Here is a 22,008-nt window from a genome sequence, read left to right as displayed (position 1 = left end):
ACCCTCATCCTCATCACCGACATTAATAAGCGGCCCGCGCAACCCTCATCCTCATCACCGACATTAATAAGCGGCCCGCGCAACCCTCATCCTCATCACCGACATTAATAAGCGGCCCGCGCAACCCTCATCTTCATCACTGACATTAATAAGCGGCCCGCGCAACCCTCATCCTCATCACCGACATAAGCGGCCTGCGCAACCCACATCCTCATCACAAACATAAGCGGCCCGCATAACCCTCATCCTCATCACCAACATTAATAAACGGCCCGCGTAACCCTCATCACCGACATTAATAAGCGGCCCGTGTAACCCTCATCCTCATCACCGACATTAATAAGCGGCCCGCATAACCCTCATCCTCATCACTGACATTAATAGGCGGCACACGTAAACCTCATTCTAATCACCAATATTAATAGGCGGCACGTGTACCCCTCATTCTAATCACCAATATTAATAAATGGCACGCATAACCCTCATTCTAATCACCAACATTAATGAACGGCATGCGTAACCCTCATTCTAATCACCAACATTAATAGACGGCACGCATAACCCTCATTCTAATCACCAACATTAATAAGCGGCACGCGTAACCCTCATTCTAAATCACCAACATTAATAGGCGGCCCGCGTAACCCTCATTCTAATCACCAACATTAATAGGTGGCACGCGTAACCCTCATTCCAATTACCAACACTAATAGGTGACACGCATTACCCTCATTCTAATCACCAACATTAATAAGCGGCACGCATAACCCTCAGTTTAATTACCAACATTAATAGGTGGCACAGTGTAACCCTCATTCTATTCACCAACATTAATAGGCGGCACGCATAACCCTCATTCTAATCACCAACATTAATAAATGGCACGCGTAACCCTCATTCCAATTACCAACATTAATAGGCGGAACGCATTACCCTCATTCTAATCACCAACATTAATAAATGGCACATTTAACCCTCATTCTAATCACCAACATTAATAGACGGCACGCATGACCCTCATTCTAATCACCAACATTAATAAGCAGCACATGTAACCCTCATTCCAATCACCAACATTAATAAGTGGCACGCATAACCCTCAGTCTAATCACCAACATTAATAGGCGGTACGCGTTACCCTCATTCTAATCACCAACATTAATAAGCGGCACATGTAACCCTCATTCTAATCACCAACATTAATAGGCGGTACGCGTAACCCTCATTCTCATCACCAACATTAATAAGCAGCCCGCGTAACCCTCATCCTCATCACCGACATTAATAGACGGCACGCATAACCCTCATTCTAATCACCAACATTAATAAGCAGCCCGCGTAACCCTCATCCTCATCACCGACATTAATAGACGGCACGCGTAACCCTCATTCTAATCACCAACATTAATAAGCGGTACGCATAACCCTCATTCTAATCACCAACATAAGCGGCACGTGTAACCCTCATTCTCATCACCAACATTAATAAGTGGCACACGTAACCCTCATCATCACCAACATTAATAAGCGGCACGCGTAACCCTCATTCTCATCACCAACATTAATAAGTGGCACACGTAACCCTCATCATCACCAACATTAATAAGCGGCACACGTAACCCTCATTCTAATCACCAACATTAATAAGCGGCACGCGTAACCCTCATTCTAATCACCAACATTAATAAACGGCACGCATAACCCTCATTCTAATCACCAACATTAATAAACGGCACGCGTAACCCTCATTCTCATCACCAACATTAATAAGCGGTACGTGTAACCCTCATTCTAATCACCAACATTAATAGACGGCACACATAACCCTCAATCTAATCACCAACATTAATAAACGGCACGTGTAACCCTCATTCTCATCACCAACATTAATAAGTGGCACACGTAACCCTCATCATCACCAACATTAATAAGCGGCACGCGTAACCCTCATTCTAATCACCAACATTAGTAAGCGGCACGCGTAACCCTCATTCTAATCACCAACGTTAATAAACGGCACGCATAACCCTCATTCTAATCACCAACATTAATAAACGGCACGCGTAACCCTCATTCTCATCACCAACATTAATAAGCGGTACGTGTAACCCTCATTTTAATCACCAACATTAATAGACGGCACACACAACCCTCAGTCTAATCACCAACATTAATAAACGGCACGCGTAACCCTCATTCTCATCACCAACATTAATAAGCGGCACGCGCAACCCTCAGTCTAATTATCAACATTAATAGGTGGCACGCGTAACCCTCATTCTAATCACCAACATTACTAGGCGGCACGCGCAACCCTCAGTCTAATTATCAACATTAATAGGTGGCACGCGTAACCCTCATTCTAATCACCAACATTAATAGACGGCACGGATGACCCTCATTCTAACTACCAACATTAATAGACAGCACGCATAACCCTCGTTCTAATTACCGACATTAATAGACGGCACGCGTAACTGTCATTCTACCAACATTAACGATGGGCACGCGTAACCCCCCCGGCCCGGAATGGCAGACGGGCCGGGTGGCCCGCGTTACCATGGGGTTGGAGTCGGCGATGAGGTCCCGCAGGGAGTCGAGGAAGCCCTGGTCCTCCACCATCTGGGCGTTGATGTCGTGGAGCTTGGCGACGCAGACGGCGGCCGTCTTCCGCACGTACGGGTCCTCGTCCTTCAGGCACTTGCGCAGCGGTTCGCACAGGTATTCCGTGATCTTGTCCACCCGGATGCAGCCCATGGTCCGCACGGCCAGAGCCCGGATCAGCGGGTTGGGGTCCTCGCAGTCCTGGCCGGAGAGAGCGGAGAGCGCCGGTGGGATCGCGCGCCCGCCCCATGGGCTGATCACGTGCTAATCAATCAATCGTATTTATTGAGCGCTTACTGTGTGCAGAGCACTGGACTAAGCGCTTGGGAAGTACAAGTCGGCAACACATAGAGACCGTCCCTACCCAACAGCGGGCTCACAGTCTAGAAGCGGGAGACAGAGAACAAAACCAAACATACTAACAAAATAAAATAAATAGAATAGATAGGTACAAGATAAATAAGAGAAGCAGCGTGGCTCAGCGGAAAGAGCCCGGGCTTTGGAGTCGGAGGTCGTGGGTTCAAATCCCAGCTCCGCCACTTGTCAGCTGGGTGATTTTGGGCGAGTCACTTCCCTTCTCCGGGCCCCAGTTCCCTCATCTGGAAAATGGGGATTAAGACCGTGAGCCCACTGTGGGACAACCTGATCACCTGGTAACCTCCCCGGCGCTTAGAACAGTGCTTTGCACATAGTAAGCGCGTAAGAAATACCATTATTATTATTACCATTATGGGTTCTAATCCCGGCTCCGCCACTTGTCAGCTGGGTGACTTTGGGCAAGTCACTTCACTTCTCTGGGCCCCAGTTCCCTCATCTGGAAAATGGGGATTAAGACTATGAGCCCACTGTGGGACAACCTGATCACCTTGTAACCTCCCCAGTGCTTAGAACAGTGCTTTGCACATAGCGCTTAATACTATTATTATTATTATTATTATGGGTTCTAATCCCGGCTCCACCACTTGTCAGCTGTGTGACTTTGGGCAAGTCATTTCTCTGGACCTCAGTTCCCTCATCTGGAAAATGGGGATTAAAAGCGTGAGCCCCACGTGGGACAACCTGATTGGAACATAGTAAACGCTTAACAAATACCATCGCTATTATTATGATGACGATGATGATGATGATCTCGGGGCAGGGACCCGCGATGGTCTGCCGGCCCTTTTTGGGTTTACTACAGAGGTCTTCCCGCCCTCATCGCCCATTCTCTATATGTTCCCCCTCCTCCCCCTCTCCATCTCCTCCGCCTTACCTCCTTCCCCTCCCCACAGCACCTGTATATATATTTGTACATATTTATTGCTCTATTTTACTTGTACGTATTTATTCTATTTATTTTATTTAGTTAATATGTTTTGTTTTGTTGTCATGGGTTCAAATCCCGGCTCCACCAACTGTCAGCTGTGTGACTTTGGGCAAGTCACTTCACTTCTCTGGGCCTCAGTTACCTCATCTGGAAAATGGGGATTAAGACTGTGAGCCCCCCCCCACTGGACAACCTGATCACCTTGTACCCTCCCCAGCGCTTAAAACAGTGCTTTGCACATAGTGAGCGCTTAATAAACGCCATCACTGTGAGAAGCAGTGTGGCTCGGCGGGAAGGGCAGGGGCTTTGGAGTCAGAGGTCACGGGTTCAAATCCCGGCTCTGCCAACTGTCAGCTGGGTGACTTTGGGCAAGTCGCTTCCCTTCTCTGGGCCCCAGTTCCCTCATCTGGAAAATGGGGATTGAGACTGTGAGCCCCACGTGGGACAACCTCATCTCCTTGTGTTTCCCCCCCCCCCCCCCGCGCTTAGAACAGTGCTTTGCACATAGTAAGCGCTTAACAAATACCAACATTATTATTATTCTTCTCTGGGCCTCAGGTACCTCATCTGACTTTGGGCAAGTCACTTCACTTCTCTGAGCCTCAGTTACCTCATCTGGAAAATGGGGATTAAGACCGCGAGCCCCCCATGGGACAACCCGATCACCTGGTAACCTCCCCAGCGCTTAGAACAGTGCTTTGCACAGAGTAAGCGCTTAATAAATGCCATTATTATTATTATTATTATTCTCGCTCCACAAGCGCATCCTCGCCCTTCCCCAGGCCGTGGGCCCGCCTGCCCAACTCAGGCCGGCCCGGCCGTCCGGGGCAGAGTTCGGCCCGGCGCCTCCCTCGTCCGGAGGCCCCGAGGCGGCCCCCCTCGGGCCCCAGTTACCTTGACGAAGCTGTTGACGGCCATGATGGCCATGTCCGGCTGACTCTTGGCGTAGTTCATCAGGTAGAGGTAGACCAGCTTCTTCAGCTCCAGGTTGTCCGTCTGCATGCAGTTCACCACGTCCGGGAAGAGCGAGCTGGGGAAAAGGGAGGGAGGAGGCCGGGAGCGATCACCCGGAGCCGAGGCACGGGGGAGGAAGGCCCACGGCGCTTAGGACAAGCGAGCGACCCCAGGTCCCGCCCACGAAGAGCCCAAACTCTAAAAGGGAAAATGGGCGGAAAAAGATTTCCAAACCGGGGATCGGTTGCAGTGAGAAGCTGCCTCTCAGTCATCATCATCATCATCAATCGTATTTATTGAGCGCTTACTATGTGCAGAGCACTGTACTAAGCTCTTGGGAAGTACAAATTGGCAACATATAGAGACAGTCCCTACCCAACAGTGGGCTCACAGTCTAAAAGGGGGAGACAGAGAACAAAACCAAACATACTAACAAAATAAATAGAATAGATATGGACAAGTAAAATAAATAGAGTAATAAATATGTACAAACATATATCCATATATACAGGTGCTGTGGGGAAGGGAAGGAGGTAAGATGGGGGGGATGGAGAGGGGGACGAGGGGGAGAGGAAGGAAGGGGCTCAGTCGAATCTGAGCGCTTACTGTGTGCAGTACTAAGCGCTGGGGAGAGGACAATACAACAGAGTTGGCAGACAGGTTCCCTGCCCACAAGGAGCTTACAGTCTAGAGGGGGAGACAGACATTAATGGAAAGAAATAAATGACGGATGAGGACGTAAGGGGTGTGAGGCTGTGAGCGGGGGTGAATAAAGGGAGCAAGTCGGCGACGCGGAAGAGAGTGGGAGAAGAGGAAAGGAGGGCTCAGTCAGGGAAGGCTTCTTGGAGGAGATGGGCCTTCAATAAGGCCCGGAAGGTGGGCGCTTCCGATCGCCACCCCCTCCGCCCTGCCGGAGCCCGTTTCTTTTGGAGGTATCACGGCCACGGGGGCGGAGGGACCCGTTTTGGGACCCGGCCGGAGGGAAGGGAGCGGTTTGAAGCGAATGCCTGGGACTGATCCGCCGGGGAGGCGAGACCCCGTGGCCCAGGTGAAATCCCACCGAGACGTCTCCCTCGGTTCATTCAATCGTATTTATTGAGCGCTTACTGTGCGCACCGCGCTGTGCTGAGTGCTTGGGAAGTACAAGTTGGCAACATAGAGAGACGGTCCCTACCCACGACGAGCTTACGGTCAAGCCACGCCGATTTCTGGCCGGACCCCCCCCGGTTGGCCCAGGGTGCTCCATCTGGGGTTCGGTTGTTTCGGTTTTATGACGGATTCTTCCGTGGGTCAGTCGGCTCGGGGGGCCGAGCCACCGGGCCGGGATGCCCCAAATGTCTCCGGCAGCGTCTGCCCTCCCGGGCCCGCCGGGTCTGGCGGAAAGGGGCTAGGAGTTCGGAGATCCAGGCTCCTGTCCCTGGCCCGCTGTGGGGGCTTTTTGTATTTAATAATAATAATAATAATAATAATAGTATTTGTTAAGCGTTTACTATGCACAAAGCACCGTTCTAAGCGCTGGGGAGGTTACAAGGTGATCAGGTTGCCCCATGGAGGGCTCACAGTCTTAACCCCCATTTTACAGATGAGGTAACAGGCACAGAGAAGTGATATTTATTCTATTTTATTTGGTTTATATGTTTTGTTTTCTGTCTCCCCATTGAAGACGGTGAGCCTGCTGTTGGGTAGGGACCGTCTCTATACGTTGCCAACTTGTACTTCCCAAGTGCTTAGGACAGTGCTCTGCACACAGTAAGCACTCAATAAATACGACAATGAATGAATCTCTCTGGGCCCGACGTTCCTCATCTGTCAAATGGGGATCGTTCTGACCGCCTCTTCCTGCCTCACAGGAATGTGGTGAGGATGAAGACTGTGAGACTGTTAGACTGTGAGCCCACTGTTGGGTAGGGACTGTCTCTGTATGTTGCCAATTTGTACTTCCCAAGCGCTTAGTACAGTGCTCTGCACATAGTAAGCGCTCAATAAATACGATTGATGATGATGACGAAGTGGAGATAAATCGATGAAAACGATAATTAGGAGCGATACAAAAATCCAAAGCATTATCAAGGAGTGGAAAGGCCGGTGACTTTCCAGCCAGGGCTCTTGCCGCCCGCCACGCGTCGAAGGACCGCGGGAGAAGGGCCGAAGAGGGGGTTTTGGGGGGGGTCTCTGGAGAAAGTCGCCTCACCTGACGTCCTTCCCCACGGTCATGGCTGCAATCACTTTCTTCACCGCTTCTTTTCTCTTCTCTTTCTTCTCATTGTTGAGCTCGGCCTTCAGCTCGAAGATCTCACCTGCAGCGAGGGAAGGGTGGCATTACGGGGGGCCCCAGGGGAGGGGAAGTGGGTGGGCAGCAAAAATTCCTCAGAAAGGGGGCACAGATGCCAATTTTTCACTGTGAGAGTGGGAGGGGCAGAAATTGGAGAAGCCGGGTGTATGAGGAGCAGGTTGTAGCCTCAGACTTGGAAACACTCTAGTCTTGTCAAGGTGATAATAATAATTCTAGTATCTGTTAAGCGCTTCCTGCGTGGCAGGCACTGTACTAAGTGCTGGGGTGGACACAAGCTAATCAGGTTGGACGCAATCCATGTCCCACGTGGGGCTCACAGCCTCATCCTCCATTTTACAGATGAGCTCCTGAAGGAGGTGAGCTCTCTTCCTCCCTTCAAGGCCCTACTGAGAGCTCACCTCCTCCTGGAGGCCTTCCCAGACTGAGCCCCCTCCTTCCTCTCCTCCTCCTCCCCCTCTCCATCCGCCCCCGCCTTACCTCCTTCCCTTCCCCACAGCACCTGTATATATGGATATATGTTTGTACATATTTATTACTCTATTTTACTTGTACATACCTATTCTATTTATTTTATTAATATGTTTGGTTTTGTTCTCTGTCTCCCCCTTCTAGACCGTAGCCCACTGTTGGGTAGGACCGTCTCTATATGTTGCCAACTTGGACTTCCCAAGCGCTTAGTACAGTGCTCTGCACACAGTAAGCGCTCAATAAATACAATTGATTGATTGATTGATGAGGTAACTGAGAAGTGGAGTGACTTGCCCAAGGTCACAGAGCAGACAGGTGGAGGAGGTGGCAGGCCGGCATTAAATCTGGTTTCAGGACACCGTGTGGGGTCTAAAGGAGGAAGACGCTCTCTGAGGAGAGCTCCCTGGGGAACGGGGAGAGGACCCCCTGAGGAGAGCTCCCCGGGGCAGAATGGGGAGAGGACCCTCTGGGGAGAGCTCCCTGGGGGAGAGAGGGGTGAGGACCCTCTGAGGATAGTGGGGAGAGAACCCCATGAGAAGGGCTCCCAGGAGGAGAGAAGGGAGAGGACCCTCTGAGGAGAGTGGGGAGAGAACCTCCTGAGAAGAGCTCCCAGGGGGAGAGAAGGGAGAGGACCCTCTGTGGAGCACTCCTTGGGGGAGAGGACCCTCTGAGGAGCGCTCCTTGAGGGAGAGGATGCTCTGAGGAGAGCTCCTTGGGGGAGAGGACCCTCTGAGGAGAGCTCCTTGGGGGAGAGGATGCTCTGAGGAGAGCTCCTTGGGGGAGAGGACCCTCTGAGGAGAGTGGGGAGAGAACCCCCTGGGAAGAGCTCCCAGGGGGAGAGAAGGGAGAGGACCCTGAGGAGAGCGGGGAGAGAACCTCCTGAGAAGAGCTCCCAGGGGGAGAGAAGGGAGAGGACCCTCTGTGGAGCGCTCCTTGGGGGAGAGGACCCTCTGAGGAGAGCTCCTTGGGGGAGAGGACCCTCTGAGGAGAGCTCCCTGGGGGAGAGGAGGAGGACCCTCTGAGGAGAGCTCCCTGGGGGAGAGAGGGGCGAGGACCCTCTGAGGAGAGCGGGGAGAGGACCCTCTGAGGAGAGCTCCCTGGGGGAGAGGACCCTCTGAGGAGAGCTCCCTGGGGGAGAGGACCCTCTGAGGAGAGCTCCCTGGGGGAGAGGACCCTCTGAGGAGAGCTCCCAGGGGGAGAGGACCCTCTGAGGAGAGCTCCCTGGGGGAGAGGACCCTCTGAGGAGAGCTCCCTGGGGGAGAGGACCCTCTGAGGAGAGCTCCCTGGGGGAGAGGACCCTCTGAGGAGAGCTCCCTGGGGGAGAGGACCCTCTGAGGAGAGCTCCCTGGGGGAGAGGACCCTCTGAGGAGAGCTCCCTGGGGGAGAGGACCCTCTGAGGAGAGCTCCCAGGGGGAGAGAAGAGAGAGGACCCTCTGAGGAGAGCTCCTCGGGGGAGAGAAGGGAGAGGACCCTCTGAGGAGAGCTTCTCGGGGGAGAGAAGGGAGAGGACCCTCTGAGGAGAGCTCCTCGGGGGAGAGAAGGGAGAGGACCCTCTGAGGAGAGCTTCTCGGGGGAGAGAAGGGAGAGGACCCTCTGAGGAGAGCTCCCTGGGGGAGAGGACCCTCTGAGGAGAGCTCCCTGGGGGAGAGGACCCTCTGAGGAGAGCTCCCTGGGGGAGAGGACCCTCTGAGGAGAGCTCCCTGGGGGAGAGGACCCTCTGAGGAGAGCTCCTGGGGGAGAGGACCCTCTGAGGAGAGCTCCCAGGGGGAGAGAAGAGAGAGGACCCTCTGAGGAGAGCTCCTCGGGGGAGAGAAGGGAGAGGACCCTCTGAGGAGAGCTTCTCGGGGGAGAGAAGGGAGAGGACCCTCTGAGGAGAGCTCCCTGCGGGAGAGAAGAGAGAGGACCCTCTGAGGAGAGCTCTCTGGGGGAGAGAAAGGGTGAGGACCCTCTGAGGAGAGCTCTCTGGGGGAGAGGACCCTCTGAGGAGAGCTCCCTGGGGGAGGACAGGGAGCCAGGAGAGAGAAGCCTCTAAGGAGAAGTCCCTGGGGGAGGACGGGGTGCCGACCCTCTGAGGAGAGCTCCTGGGGGGGGACCCACCCCACTCCCCGCTTACCTTTTTTATTGGTGGTGAAATACTTAGAGTCCGTCATGGTCCCGGTTCCTTAAGGCGCACCTGCGGAGACATCCGGCTGGCTCAGCGGCCGCGGGGTCGCCCCGACACCCGCAGGGCCCAAAATGGAGGCCGCTGCCTCCGCTTTGTGACCTCCCCCCGTGCAACTTTTCTTTTTTTCCATGGTGCTTTATTATCATCATGGTACTTGTTAAGCACCTGCTATATGCCAAGCACTGTTCTAAGCGCTGCAGTAGATGTAAGTTAATCACATTGGTCACAGTCCCTGTCCCTCATGGGGCTCACACTCTTATCCCCATTTTATAGAGGACGTAACTGAGGCACAGAGAAGTTAAGTGACTCGCCCAAGGTCACACAACAGACCCGTGGTGGAGCCCGGAGTGCTTACTTTGTGCCAGGCACTGTTCTGAGCGCTGGGGTAGACACAAAGTGATCGGATTAATAATAAAAATAATAAAATAATAACATTAATTGTGGTATTAAGTGGTTACTATGTGCCAGGCACTGTTCTAAGCATTGGGGTAGACACAAAGTGATCAGATTAATAATAAAATTAAAATAGTAATATTCATTGTGGTATTTGTTAAGCGCTTACTATGTGTCAGGCACTGTTCTAAGCCCTGGGGAAGACATACAGCAGTCAGGTTAATAATAAAATAATAATAATAATAATAATTGTGGTATCTGTTAAGCACTTACTATGTGCCAGGCACTGTTTTAAGTGCTGGGGTAGACATACAGTGGCCAGGTTAATAATAATAAAATAATAATAATAATTGTGGAACCTGTTGAGCGCTTACTATGTGCCAGACACTGTTTTAAGTGGTGGGGTAGACATACAGCAGTCAGGTTAATAATAATAAAATAATAATAATAATGATTGTGGCATCTGTTAAGCGCCTACTAAGTGCCAGGCACTGTTTAAGTGCTGGGGTAGACATACAGCGCTCAGGTTAATAATAATAAAATAATAATGATAATTGTGGAATCTGTTGAGCGCTTACTATGTGCCAGGCACTGTTTTAAGCGCTGGGGTAGACATACAGCGGTCAGTTAATAATAATAAAATAATAATAATAATTGTGGTATCTGTTAAGTGCTTACTATGTGCCAGGCACTGTTCTAAGCCCTGGGGTAGACATACAGCAATCAGGTTAATAATAATAAAAGAATAATAATAATAATCATTGTGGAATCTGTTGAGCACTTACTATGTGCCAGGCACTGTTCTAAGCACTGGGGTAGACATACAGCAATCAGGTTAATAATAATGAAATAAGAATAATAATTGTGGAATCTGTTGAGCGCTTCCTATGTGCCAGGCACCGTTTTAAGTGCTGGGGTAGACATACAGCAGTCAGATTAATAATAATAAAATAATAATAATAATTGTGGAATCTGTTGAGTGCTTACTATGTGCCAGGCACCATTTTAAGCGCTGGGGTAGACATACAGGGGTCAGGTTAATAATAATAAAATGATAATAATAATTGTGGTACCAGTTAAGTGCTTACTACGTGCCAGGCACTGTTTTAAGCACTGGGGTAGACATACAGCGGTCAGCTTAATAATAATAAAATAATAATAATTAATTGTGGAATCCGTTGAGCGCTTACTATGTGCCAGGCACTGTTCTAATCACTGGGGTAGACATACAGCAATCAGGTTAATAATAATGAAATAAGAATAATAATTGTGGAATCTGTTGATAGTAAGTGACTAACAAATGCCATCATCATTATTATTATTATTGTATTCCCCCAGCGCTTAGAACAGTGCTTTGCACATATCAATCAATCAACCGTATTTATTGAGCGCTTACTGTGTGCAGAGCACTGTACTAAGTAAGCACCTAACAAATCAGTCAATCAATCAATCGTATTTATTGAGCGCTTACTGTGTGCAGAGCACTGGACTAAGCGCTTGGGAAGTCCAAGTTGGCAACATCTAGAGACGGTCCCTACCCAACAGTGGGCTCACAGTCTAGAATCAATCAATCGTATTTATTGAGCGCTTACTGTGTGCAGAGCACTGTACTAAGCGCTTGGGAAGTCCAAGTCGGCAACATAGAGAGACAGTCCCTACCCAACAGTGGGCTCACAGTCTAAAAGGGGGAGACAGAGAACAAAACCAAACATACTAACAAAATAAAATAAATAGAATAGATATGTACAAGATAGAGTAATAAATATGTACAAACATATATACAGGTGAAATATATATATATATATATATACATATATATACACACACACAGGTAAAATGCCATTATTATTATTATTATTATTATTATTATTATTATAAAAACAGTAACAGTTCCCTTGTTGGGAGTAGGGTCAAACAACCCGATCCTCTACAGTACTTTCAGCGGACTACCACCTAACCACTGTTGGGTTATCGGATTTATAGAATAATTCTGGTATTTGTTAAGCGCTTATGCTGGATGTTAGAAAGAAAGTCAGCGGGAAAGCAGGATATTTACAAGGAACGGATTTGTTCCCCGTTAGAAAGGATGTGAACGGGCATGCACAAATATTTGGAAGTAACACATTTGTTGCGCGTTAGAAAGTATACATGTTTGTACATATTTATTACCCTATTTATTTTACTTGTACAGATCTATTCTATTTATTTTATTTTGTTAGTATTTATTTTATTTTGTTAGTATGTTCAGTTTTGTTCTCTGTCTCCTCCTTTTAGACTCTGAGCCCACTGCTTGGTAGGGACCATCTCTATATGTTGCCGGCTTGGACTTCCCAAGCGCTTAGTCCAGTGCTCTGCACACAATAAGCGCTCAATAAATACGATTGATTGATTGATTGATGTTAGCAGGTAAGCACCAATGTTTCCAGGTAACAGATCTGTTGCACATTAGATTTGCAAGTAACAAATTAGTTGCACATTAGGATGTGAACAGGCAAGCACTGATATTTCCAAGATACAAATTTGCCTCACATTAGAAAGGACGTTAACAGGTAAGCACCTGCGAGTAACAGTAGTGTGGGAGACTTGTACTTCCCAAGCGCTTAGTACAGTGCTCTGCACACAGTAATCAATCAATCAACCGTATTTATTGAGCGCTTCCTGTGTGCAGAGCACTGTACTAAGCGCTTGGGAAGTCCAAGTTGGCAACATATAGAGACAGTCCCTACCCGACAGTGGGCTCACGGTCTAAAAGGGGGAGACGAAGAACAAAACCAAACATACTAACAAAATAAAATCAATCGTATTTATTGAGCGCTTACTGTGTGCAGAATAAAATAAATAAATAAATTTATTTAATATTTATTTTACTTGTACCTATTCTATTTATTTTATTTTGTTAGTATGTTTGGTTTTGTTCTCAGTCTTCCCCCCTTTAGACTGTGAGCCCACTGTTGGGTAGGGATTGTCTTTATATGTTGCCAACCTGTACTTCCCCAGCGCTTAGTACAGTGCTCTGCACACAGTAAGCGCTCAATAAATACGATTGATTGATTGATTGCAGAGCACTGTACTAAGCGCTTGGGAAGTACAAGTTGGCAACATCTAGAGACCGTCCCTACCCAACAGTGGGCTCACAGTCTAAAAGGAGGAGTTGGCAAACAAAACCAAACCTACTAACAAAATAAAATAAATAGAATAGATATGCACAGGTAAAATAAATAGAGTAATAAATCTGTACAAACATCTATACATCTATACAGGTGCTGTGGGGAAGGGAAGGAGGTAAGATGGGGGGATGGAGAGGGGGACGAGGGGGAGAGGAAGGAAGGGGCTGAGTGTGGGAAGGCCTCCTGGAGGAGGTGAGCTCTCAGGAAGCGCTCAGGCTGTAATTTTATTTGTTCTGGTAATTTTGACACCTGTTTGCGTGTTTGGTTTTGTTGTCTGTCTCCCCCTTCTAGACTGTGAGCCTGTTGTTGGATAGGGACTGTCTCCATATGTTGCCCACTTGGACTTCCCAAGCGCTTAGTCCAGTGCCCAGCACACGGTAAGCGCTCAATAAATACGATTGATTGACATATACAGGTGAAATATATACATATATACATACACATATATATATACAGGTAAAATACCATTATTATTATAAAAGCAGTAGCAGTAAAAGGGTAATTATTGAGCGTTTCCCGCCCAGGCGGAGCTGAGGGCCTGAGGGCCAGCTTGGCCTCTTTTCCCGGCAGCCTCCGCGGCCGGGCCGGTTCGGTCCGGTCCCGCGCGGCCCCACCCCGGCGCCCCCTGGCGGCGCGGACTCACCGCCGGCGGGGGTCGGCTGCAGGGCGGACTGGCGGACTGGCGGCCGGACTGACGGACAGCGGCGGCCGAAGACGGACGCAGGGGCAGAGCAGCGGAGGAGGAACGGCTCCCTCCGCCCGTCACCACTCCCGCGGGCTCCGCCACTGCGCCGAACGCTCCGTGCCCGGCTTAAAGATGGCCAACCGGAAGCCCTGACGGGAAGCTACAGCGGAGCTGACGTCATCTCCGCGCGCCGCCCCAGCAGACCAGCGACGCGTTGACGTCATCGACGCGCGACCCCCCCCCTACTGCGCAACCGCAGTCCGCTGCGGATGTCGTCGCAGCGCACCCCCCCATAGGGCCAACCCCCATATCGCGACGTCATCACAGCGCACCGCCCCCGTCCTGCTGCTGCCGTCATCTCCGCGCGCCGCCACCCCCCGTTGCCCCGGAGACGGGGCGGCCCTCTCCCGCCCCGCCCCCTCAGTTAGTCATTCAGTCATTCGACCGTATTTAAGCGCTTAATAATAATAATAATAACGGTATTTCTTAAGCGCTTACTATGTGCCAAGCACTGTTCTAAGCGCTGGGGTAATAATAATAATAATAATAATGGCATTTCTTAAGCACTTACTATGTGCCAAGCACTGTTCTAAGCGCTGGGATAATAATAATAATAATAATGGCATTTATTAAGCGCTTACTATGTGCCAAGCACTCTTCTAAGCGCTGGGGTAATAATAATAATAATAATGGCATTTATTAAGCGCTTACTATGTGCCAAGCACTCTTCTAAGCGCTGGGGTAATAATAATAATAATAATGGCATTTATTAAGCGCTTACTGCTCTAATTGCTGGGGTAATAATAATAATAATGGCATTTATTAAGCGCTTACTATGTGCCAAGCACTGTTCTAAGCGCTGGGGTAATAATAATAATAATAATGGCATTTATTAAGCGCTTACTATGTGCCAAGCACTGTTCTAAGCGCTGGGGTAATAATAATAATAATAATGGCATTTATTAAGCGCTTACTATGTGCCAAGCACTGTTCTAAGCGCTGGGGTAATAATAATAATAATGGAATTTATTAAGCACTTACGATGTGCCAAGCACTCTTCTAAGCGCTGGGGTAATAATAATAATAATAATAATGGCATTTATTAAGCGCTCACTATGTGCCAAGCACTCTTCTAAGCGCTGGGGTAATAATAATAATAATAATGGCATTTATTAAGCGCTTACTGTTCTAATTGCTGGGGTAATAATAATAATGGCATTTATTAAGCGCTTACTGTTCTAAGCGCTGGGGTACTAATAATAATAATGGCATTTATTAAGCGCTTACTGTTCTAAGCGCTGGGGTAGTAATAATAATAATGGCATTTATTAAGCGCTTACTGTTCTAAGCGCTGGGGTAATAATAATAATAATAATGGCATTTATTAAGCGCTTACTGTTCTAAGCGCTGGGGTAATAATAATAATAATGGCATTTATTAAGCGCTTACTGTTCTAAGCACTGGGGTAATAATAATAATGGCATTTATTAAGCGCTTACTGTTCTAAGCGCTGGGGTAGTAATAATAATAATGGCATTTATTAAGCGCTTACTGTTCTAAGTGCTGGGGTAATAATAATAATAATAATGGCATTTATGAAGCGCTTACTGTTCTAAGCGCTGGGGTAATAATAATAATAATGGCATTTATTAAGCGCTTACTGTTCTAAGCACTGGGGTAATAACAACAATAATGGCATTTATTAAGTGCTTACTGTTCTAAGCGCTGGGGTAATAATAATAATAATGGCATTTATTAAGCGCTTACTGTTCTAAGCGCTGGGGTAATAATAATAATAATAATGGCATTTATTAAGCACTTACTGTTCTAAGCGCTGGGGTAATAATAATAATAATGGCATTTATTAAGCGCTTACTGTTCTAAGCGCTGGGGTAATAATAATAATGGCATTTATTAAGCGCTTACTGTTCTAAGTGCTGGGGTAATAATAATAATAATAATGGCATTTATTAAGCGCTTACTGTTCTAAGTGCTGGGGTAATAATAATAATAATGGCATTTATTAAGCGCTTACTGTTCTAAGTGCTGGGGTAATAATAATAATAATGGCATTTATTAAGCGCTTACTGTTCTAAGCTCTGGGGTAATAATAATAATGGCATTTATTAAGTGCTTACTGTTCTAAGTGCTGGGGTAATAATAATAATAATGGCATTTATTAAGCGCTTACTGTTCTAAGCGCTGGGGTAATAATAATAATGGCATTTACTAAGCGCTTACTATGTGCTGTAGTATGTGTAGGGACTGTCTCTATATGTTGCCAACTTGGACTTCCCAAGCGCTTAGTACAGTGCTCTGCACACAATAAGCACTCAACAAATACTATTGAATGAATGAATGAAAAATATTATGTACTATGCGCTTACTTCTAGACTGTGAGCCCACCGTCGGGTAGGGACCGTCTCTATATGTTGCCAACTTGGCCTTCCCAAGCGCTTAGTCCAGTGCTCTGCACACAGTAAGCGCTCGATAAAGACGATTGAATGAATGAATGAAAAATACTATGTACTATACGCTTACTTCTAGACTGTGAGCCCGTTGTCGGGTAGGGACCGTCTCTGTATGTTGCCAACTTGGAATTCCCAAGTGCTTAGTACAGTGCTCTGCACACAGTAAGCGCTCAATAAAGACGATTGAATGAGTGAATGAATGATCAGGTTGTCCCATGGGAGGCTAACAGTCTTCATCCCCATTTTACAGATGAGGGAACTGAGGCACAGAGAATAATAGTAATAATAATAATAATAGCATTAATTAAGCATTTACTAAGTGCCAAGCACTGTTCTAAGCGCCGGGGGTGGGGGGCGGGGGGATACAAGGTGATCAGGTTGTGCCACAGGGGGCTCACAGTCTTAATCCCAATTTTACAGATGAGGGAACTGAGGCCCAGAGAATAATAATAATAATAGCATTTATTAAGCACTTACTATGTGCCAAGCACTGTTCTAAGCACCGAGGAGGTGAAAAGGTGATCAGGTTGTCCCACTTGGGGCCCACAGTCTTAATCCCCATTTTCCAGATGAGGGAACTGAGGCCCAGAGAAGTGAAGTGACTTGCCCAAAGTCACACAGCTGACGAGTGGCGGAGCCGGAATTTGAACCCACGACCTCTGACTCCCAAGCCTGGGCTCTTTCCACTGAGCCACACTGCTTCTGCTTACTGTAATAATGATGATGATTATTATTATTACGGCACTTGTTGAGCGCTTACTTAGCACTGTACTAAGCGCTGAATAAATTCATTCATTCAATGGTATTTTTGGAACACTGTTCATTCATATTGAGCGCTTACTGTGTACAGAGCACTGTACTAAGCGCTTGGGAAGTACAAGTCGGCAACATATAGAGCCAATCCATATTTATTCATTCATATTGAGGGCTGACTGTGTGCAGAGCACTGTACTAAGCGCTTGGGAAGTACAAGTCGGCAACATAGAGACAATCCATATTTATTCATTCATATTGAGCGCTTACTGTGTACAGAGCACTGTACTAAGCGCTTGGGAAGTACAATTCGGCAACATATAGAGACAATCCCTACCCAACAACCTCTCCCCTTCCCCTCCCCACAGCCCCTGTACATATGTTTGTACAGATTTATTACTCTATTTTACTTGTACATATTTACTATTCTATTTATTTTATTTTGTTCATATGTTTTGTTGTCTGTCTCCCCCTTCTAGACTGTGAACCTGCTGTTAATGAATAATATTACAGTATAATAGTATAATACTATTGAATGAATGGATGAATTAGCCCTTAGAACAGTGCTTTGCACCTAGTAAGCACTTAACAAACACCATTATTATAATATCGAATGAATAATTCACTCATTAGTATAGCATTGAATAATTAGTATTGAATATTAGTATTCAATAATATTCACTAATAGTATTCAGTATTAGTATTGAATAGTAAACACTATTGAATGAATGAACGAATTAGCGCTTAGAACAGTGCTTTGCACATAGTAATTGCTTAACAAATACCATTATTATTATATCGAATGAATAATTCACTCAGTATTAGCATTGAATAATTAGTATTGAATATTAGTATTCAATAATATTCACTAGTAGTATTCAGTATTAGTATTGAATAATAAATACAATTGAATGAATGAATTAGCGCTTAGAACAGTGCTTTGCACATGGTAATTGCTTAACAAATACCATTATTATTATAATACCGAATGAATAATTCACTCAGTATTAGTACTGAATAATTAGTATTGAATATTAGAATTCAATAATATTCACTAATAGTATTCAGTATTAGTATTGAATAATAAATACAATTGAATGAATGAACGAATTAGCGCTTAGAACAGTGCTTTGCACATAGTAAGCACTTAACAAATACCATTATTATAATATCGAATGAATAATTCATTCATTAGTATTAGTACTGAATAATTAGTATTGAATATTAGCATTCAATAATATTCGATAACAGTATTTAATATTAGTATTGAATAATACTATTGAATGAACGAATTAGCGCTTAGAACAATGCTTTGCACATAGTAAGCTCTTAACAAATATCATTACTATATTCAATAATATCGACTGAATAATTCATTCATTAGTATTAGTACTGAATAATTAGTATTGAATATTAGTATTCAATAACATTCAACAGTATTTCATATTAGTATTGAATACTACCAAATGAATGAACAAATATCATTATTATAGCCAATAATATCGAGTGAATAATTCATTCATTACTATTAGTATTGAATAATTAGTATTGAATATTAGTATTCAATAATAGTCAACGATAGTATTCCATATTAGTATTGAATACTATCGAATGAATGAACAAATATCATTATTATAGTCAATAATATCGAGTGAATAATTCCTTCATTAGTATTAGTATCGAATAACTAGTATTGAATATTAGTATATTACAGAATATTAGTATTCGTGTATTGAATATTAGTATTCATGTATTGACTATTAGTATTCAATGATATTCAACGATAGTATTCCATATTAACGTTGAATACTATCGAATGAATGAACGAATTAGCGGTTAGAACAGTGCTTTGCGCATGGTAAGCGCTTCACAAATACCATTATTGTTAATAATAATTAATAAATAATAAGAATATATTATTATTATTAATAATCAATCGTATTTATGTATTATATAAATGCACATGTAAATAAATACATAAATAGTATGATATTTATACATAAATAGTATGATAAATACTATTGAATGAACGACTAGGCCCCTCGGCTTCCTCTCCGTCTGGGCCGCTCCTATTTGGAGGAAGGGAGGGCGGCCGGCCTGTCCCCTAGAAGCCAGGCCGCGGGGGGGCGCCCGCGCGCCCCGACTTCCGGCGGAAGCGGAAATGGCGGGAGGCCGCCCGCGGGAACCATAGAGTCGCCGTCTATTTAGAGCCGGGGGGGCGGACTGACTGGCTAGAGCGCCCCCTCCTGTGCCCCTCCACTTCCGGTTGGCTTTTCCCGCGCTTCCGGGGCGTCGTAGCCTCCACCGGCGGGCCTAAGTGTGAGCTCCCCTGGCGCTCCCCTCCCCCCCCCACGGGGGGCTCTGAAGTGGACTCCCCTGGGGGGCGTCTACTATGGGGGAGGGGGGAAGGGAGGGACTCCATTCCCAGCCCCCAGGGCGCTTTGCTGGAGGATCACTTCAGTCACTCCATCAGTCACAGTCAATCAATCAATCAATCGTATTTATTGAGCGCTTACTGTGTGCAGAGCACTGTACTAAGCGCTTGGGAAGTCAAAGTTGGCAACTTATAGAGACGGTCAATCAATCAATCGTATTTATTGAGCGATTACTGTGTGCAGAGCACTGTACTAAGCGCTTGGGAAGTCCAAGTTGGCAACTTATAGAGACGGTCAATCAATCAATCGTATTTATTGAAAGCTTACTGTGTGCAGAGCACTGTACTAAGCGCTTGGGAAGTCCAAGTTGGCAACATACAGGGACGGTCAATCAATCAATCGTATTTATTGAGCGCTTACTGTGTGCAGAGCACTGGACTAAGCGCTTGGGAAGTCCAAGTTGGCAACATACAGAGACGGTCAATCAATCAATCGTATTTACTGAGCGCTTACTGTGTGCAGGGCACTGGACTAAGCGCTTGGGAAGTCCAAGTTGGCAACATATAGAGGCGGTCAATCAATCAATCGTATTTATTGAGCGCTTCCTGTGTGCAGAGCACTGGACTAAGCGCTTGGGAAGTCCAAGTTGGCAACTTATAGGGACGGTCAATCAATCAATCGTATTTATTGAGCGCTTCCTGTGTGCAGAGCACTGGACTAAGCGCTTGGGAAGTCCAAGTTGGCAACATATAGAGACGGTCCCTACCCAACAGTGGGCTCACAGTCTAGAAGAATAAGTCATAAGAATAATAATGATGGCATTTATTAAGCGCTTACTATGTGCCAAGCACTGTCCTAAGCGCTGGGGAGGTTACAATGATAATAATAATGGTATTTATTAAGCGCTTACTACGTGCCAAGCACTGTTCTAAGCGCTGGGAGGAGGTTACAAGGTGATCAGGTTGTCCCACGGGGGGCTCACAGTCTTCACCCCCATTTTCCAGATGAGGGAACTGAGGCTCAAAGAGTAGTAATAACAATAATAATGATGGTATTGATTAAGTGCTTACTACGTGCCAAGCACTGTTCTAAGCGCTGGGGGGGATACAAGGTGATGAGGTTGTCCCACGGGGGGCTCACGGTCTTCATCCCCATTTTACAGATGAGGGAACTGAGGATCAGAGAATAATAATAATAATGGCATGTGTTAAGCGCTTCCTATGTGCAAAGCACTGTTCTAAGCGTTGGGGGGGGATACAAGGTGATGAGGTTGTCCCACGGGGGGCTGAATGGCAGCCGGAGAAATAAAAATAATAATAATGATGGTATTTGTGAAGCACTTACTATGTGCAAAGCACTGTTCTAAGCGCTGGGGAGGATACTAGGTGATCAAGTTGTCCCACATGGGGCTCACAGTCTTCATCCCCACTTTACAAATGAGGGAACTGAGGCTCAGAGAATAATAATAATAATTATGGCATGTGTTAAGCGCTTACTATGAGCAAAGCACTGTTCTAAGCGCTGGGGAGGGGTACAAGGTGATGAGGTTGTCCCACGGGGGGCTCACAGTCTTCATCCCCATAATAATAATAATAATAATAATAATGGCATGTGTTAAGCGCTTACTATGTGCAAAGCACTGTTCTAAGCTCTGGGGGGGGGGGGGTACAAGGTGATGAGGTTGTCCCACGGGGGGCTCACAATCTTCATCCCCATTTGACAGATGTGGGAACTGAGGCTCAGAGAATAATAATAATAATGGCATGTGTTAAGCGCTTACTATGTGCAAAGCACTGTTCTAAGCGCTGTGGGGGGTACAAGGTGATCAGGTTGTCCCCCAGGGGGCTCACAGTCTTCATCCCCATTTGACAGATGAGGGAACTGAGGCTCAGAGAATAATAATAATAATAATAATAATAATGGCATGTGTAAGCACTTACTATGTGCAAAGCACTGTTCTAAGCGCTGCGGGGGGGTACAAGGTGATCAGGTTGTCCCACGGGGGGCTCACAGTCTTCATCATCATCATCATCAATCGTATTTATTGAGCCCTTTCTATGTGCAGAGCACTGTACTATCATCCCCATTTGACAGATGAGGTCACTGAGGCACGGAGAAAGGACTTGCCCAAAGTCACCCAGCTGACAAGCGGCGAAGCCGGGATTTGAACCCACGCCTTCCGACTCCCAATCCCGGGCTCTTCCCACTGAGCCACGCTGCTTCTCTTGTCTCCAACCCAGCGCTCATAGTGAGCGCTCATCATCCTCACAAGCGGTATTATTCCCTTTCTGGGAAGCAGCGTGGCTCAGTGGAAAGAGCTTGGGCTTGGGAGTCAGAGGTCATGGGTTCGAATCCTGCCCCTTGGGCAAGTCACT

General features: G+C 46.6%; 1 protein-coding gene across 2 annotated transcripts in view; it reads right to left on the bottom strand.

The window, feature by feature from the left end:
• The window catches only part of AP2B1 (adaptor related protein complex 2 subunit beta 1), a 70,908-nt gene extending 56,725 nt beyond the window's left edge, over window positions 1–14,183 (bottom strand). For both annotated transcript variants that reach the window (XM_038758950.1, XM_038758951.1), the window contains exons 1-5: window positions 13,993–14,183; window positions 9,739–9,798; window positions 7,056–7,161; window positions 4,805–4,940; window positions 2,560–2,805 (exon numbers count right to left, since the gene is read on the bottom strand). In XM_038758950.1, the coding sequence (XP_038614878.1) occupies window positions 2,560–2,805; window positions 4,805–4,940; window positions 7,056–7,161; window positions 9,739–9,775 (525 nt within the window). In that variant the 5' untranslated portion in view covers window positions 9,776–9,798; window positions 13,993–14,183. The remainder of the gene's footprint in view (window positions 1–2,559; window positions 2,806–4,804; window positions 4,941–7,055; window positions 7,162–9,738; window positions 9,799–13,992) is intronic.
• Window positions 14,184–22,008: the final 7,825 nt, after the last annotated feature.

The sequence above is a fragment of the Tachyglossus aculeatus genome, chromosome 17, assembly GCF_015852505.1.
Source record: "Tachyglossus aculeatus isolate mTacAcu1 chromosome 17, mTacAcu1.pri, whole genome shotgun sequence".
In the NCBI taxonomy this organism is placed as follows: Eukaryota; Metazoa; Chordata; class Mammalia; order Monotremata; family Tachyglossidae; genus Tachyglossus; species Tachyglossus aculeatus.
The sequence above is the reverse complement of the archived record's forward strand: the minus strand, read 5'-3'. Positions and strand labels throughout refer to the sequence as shown.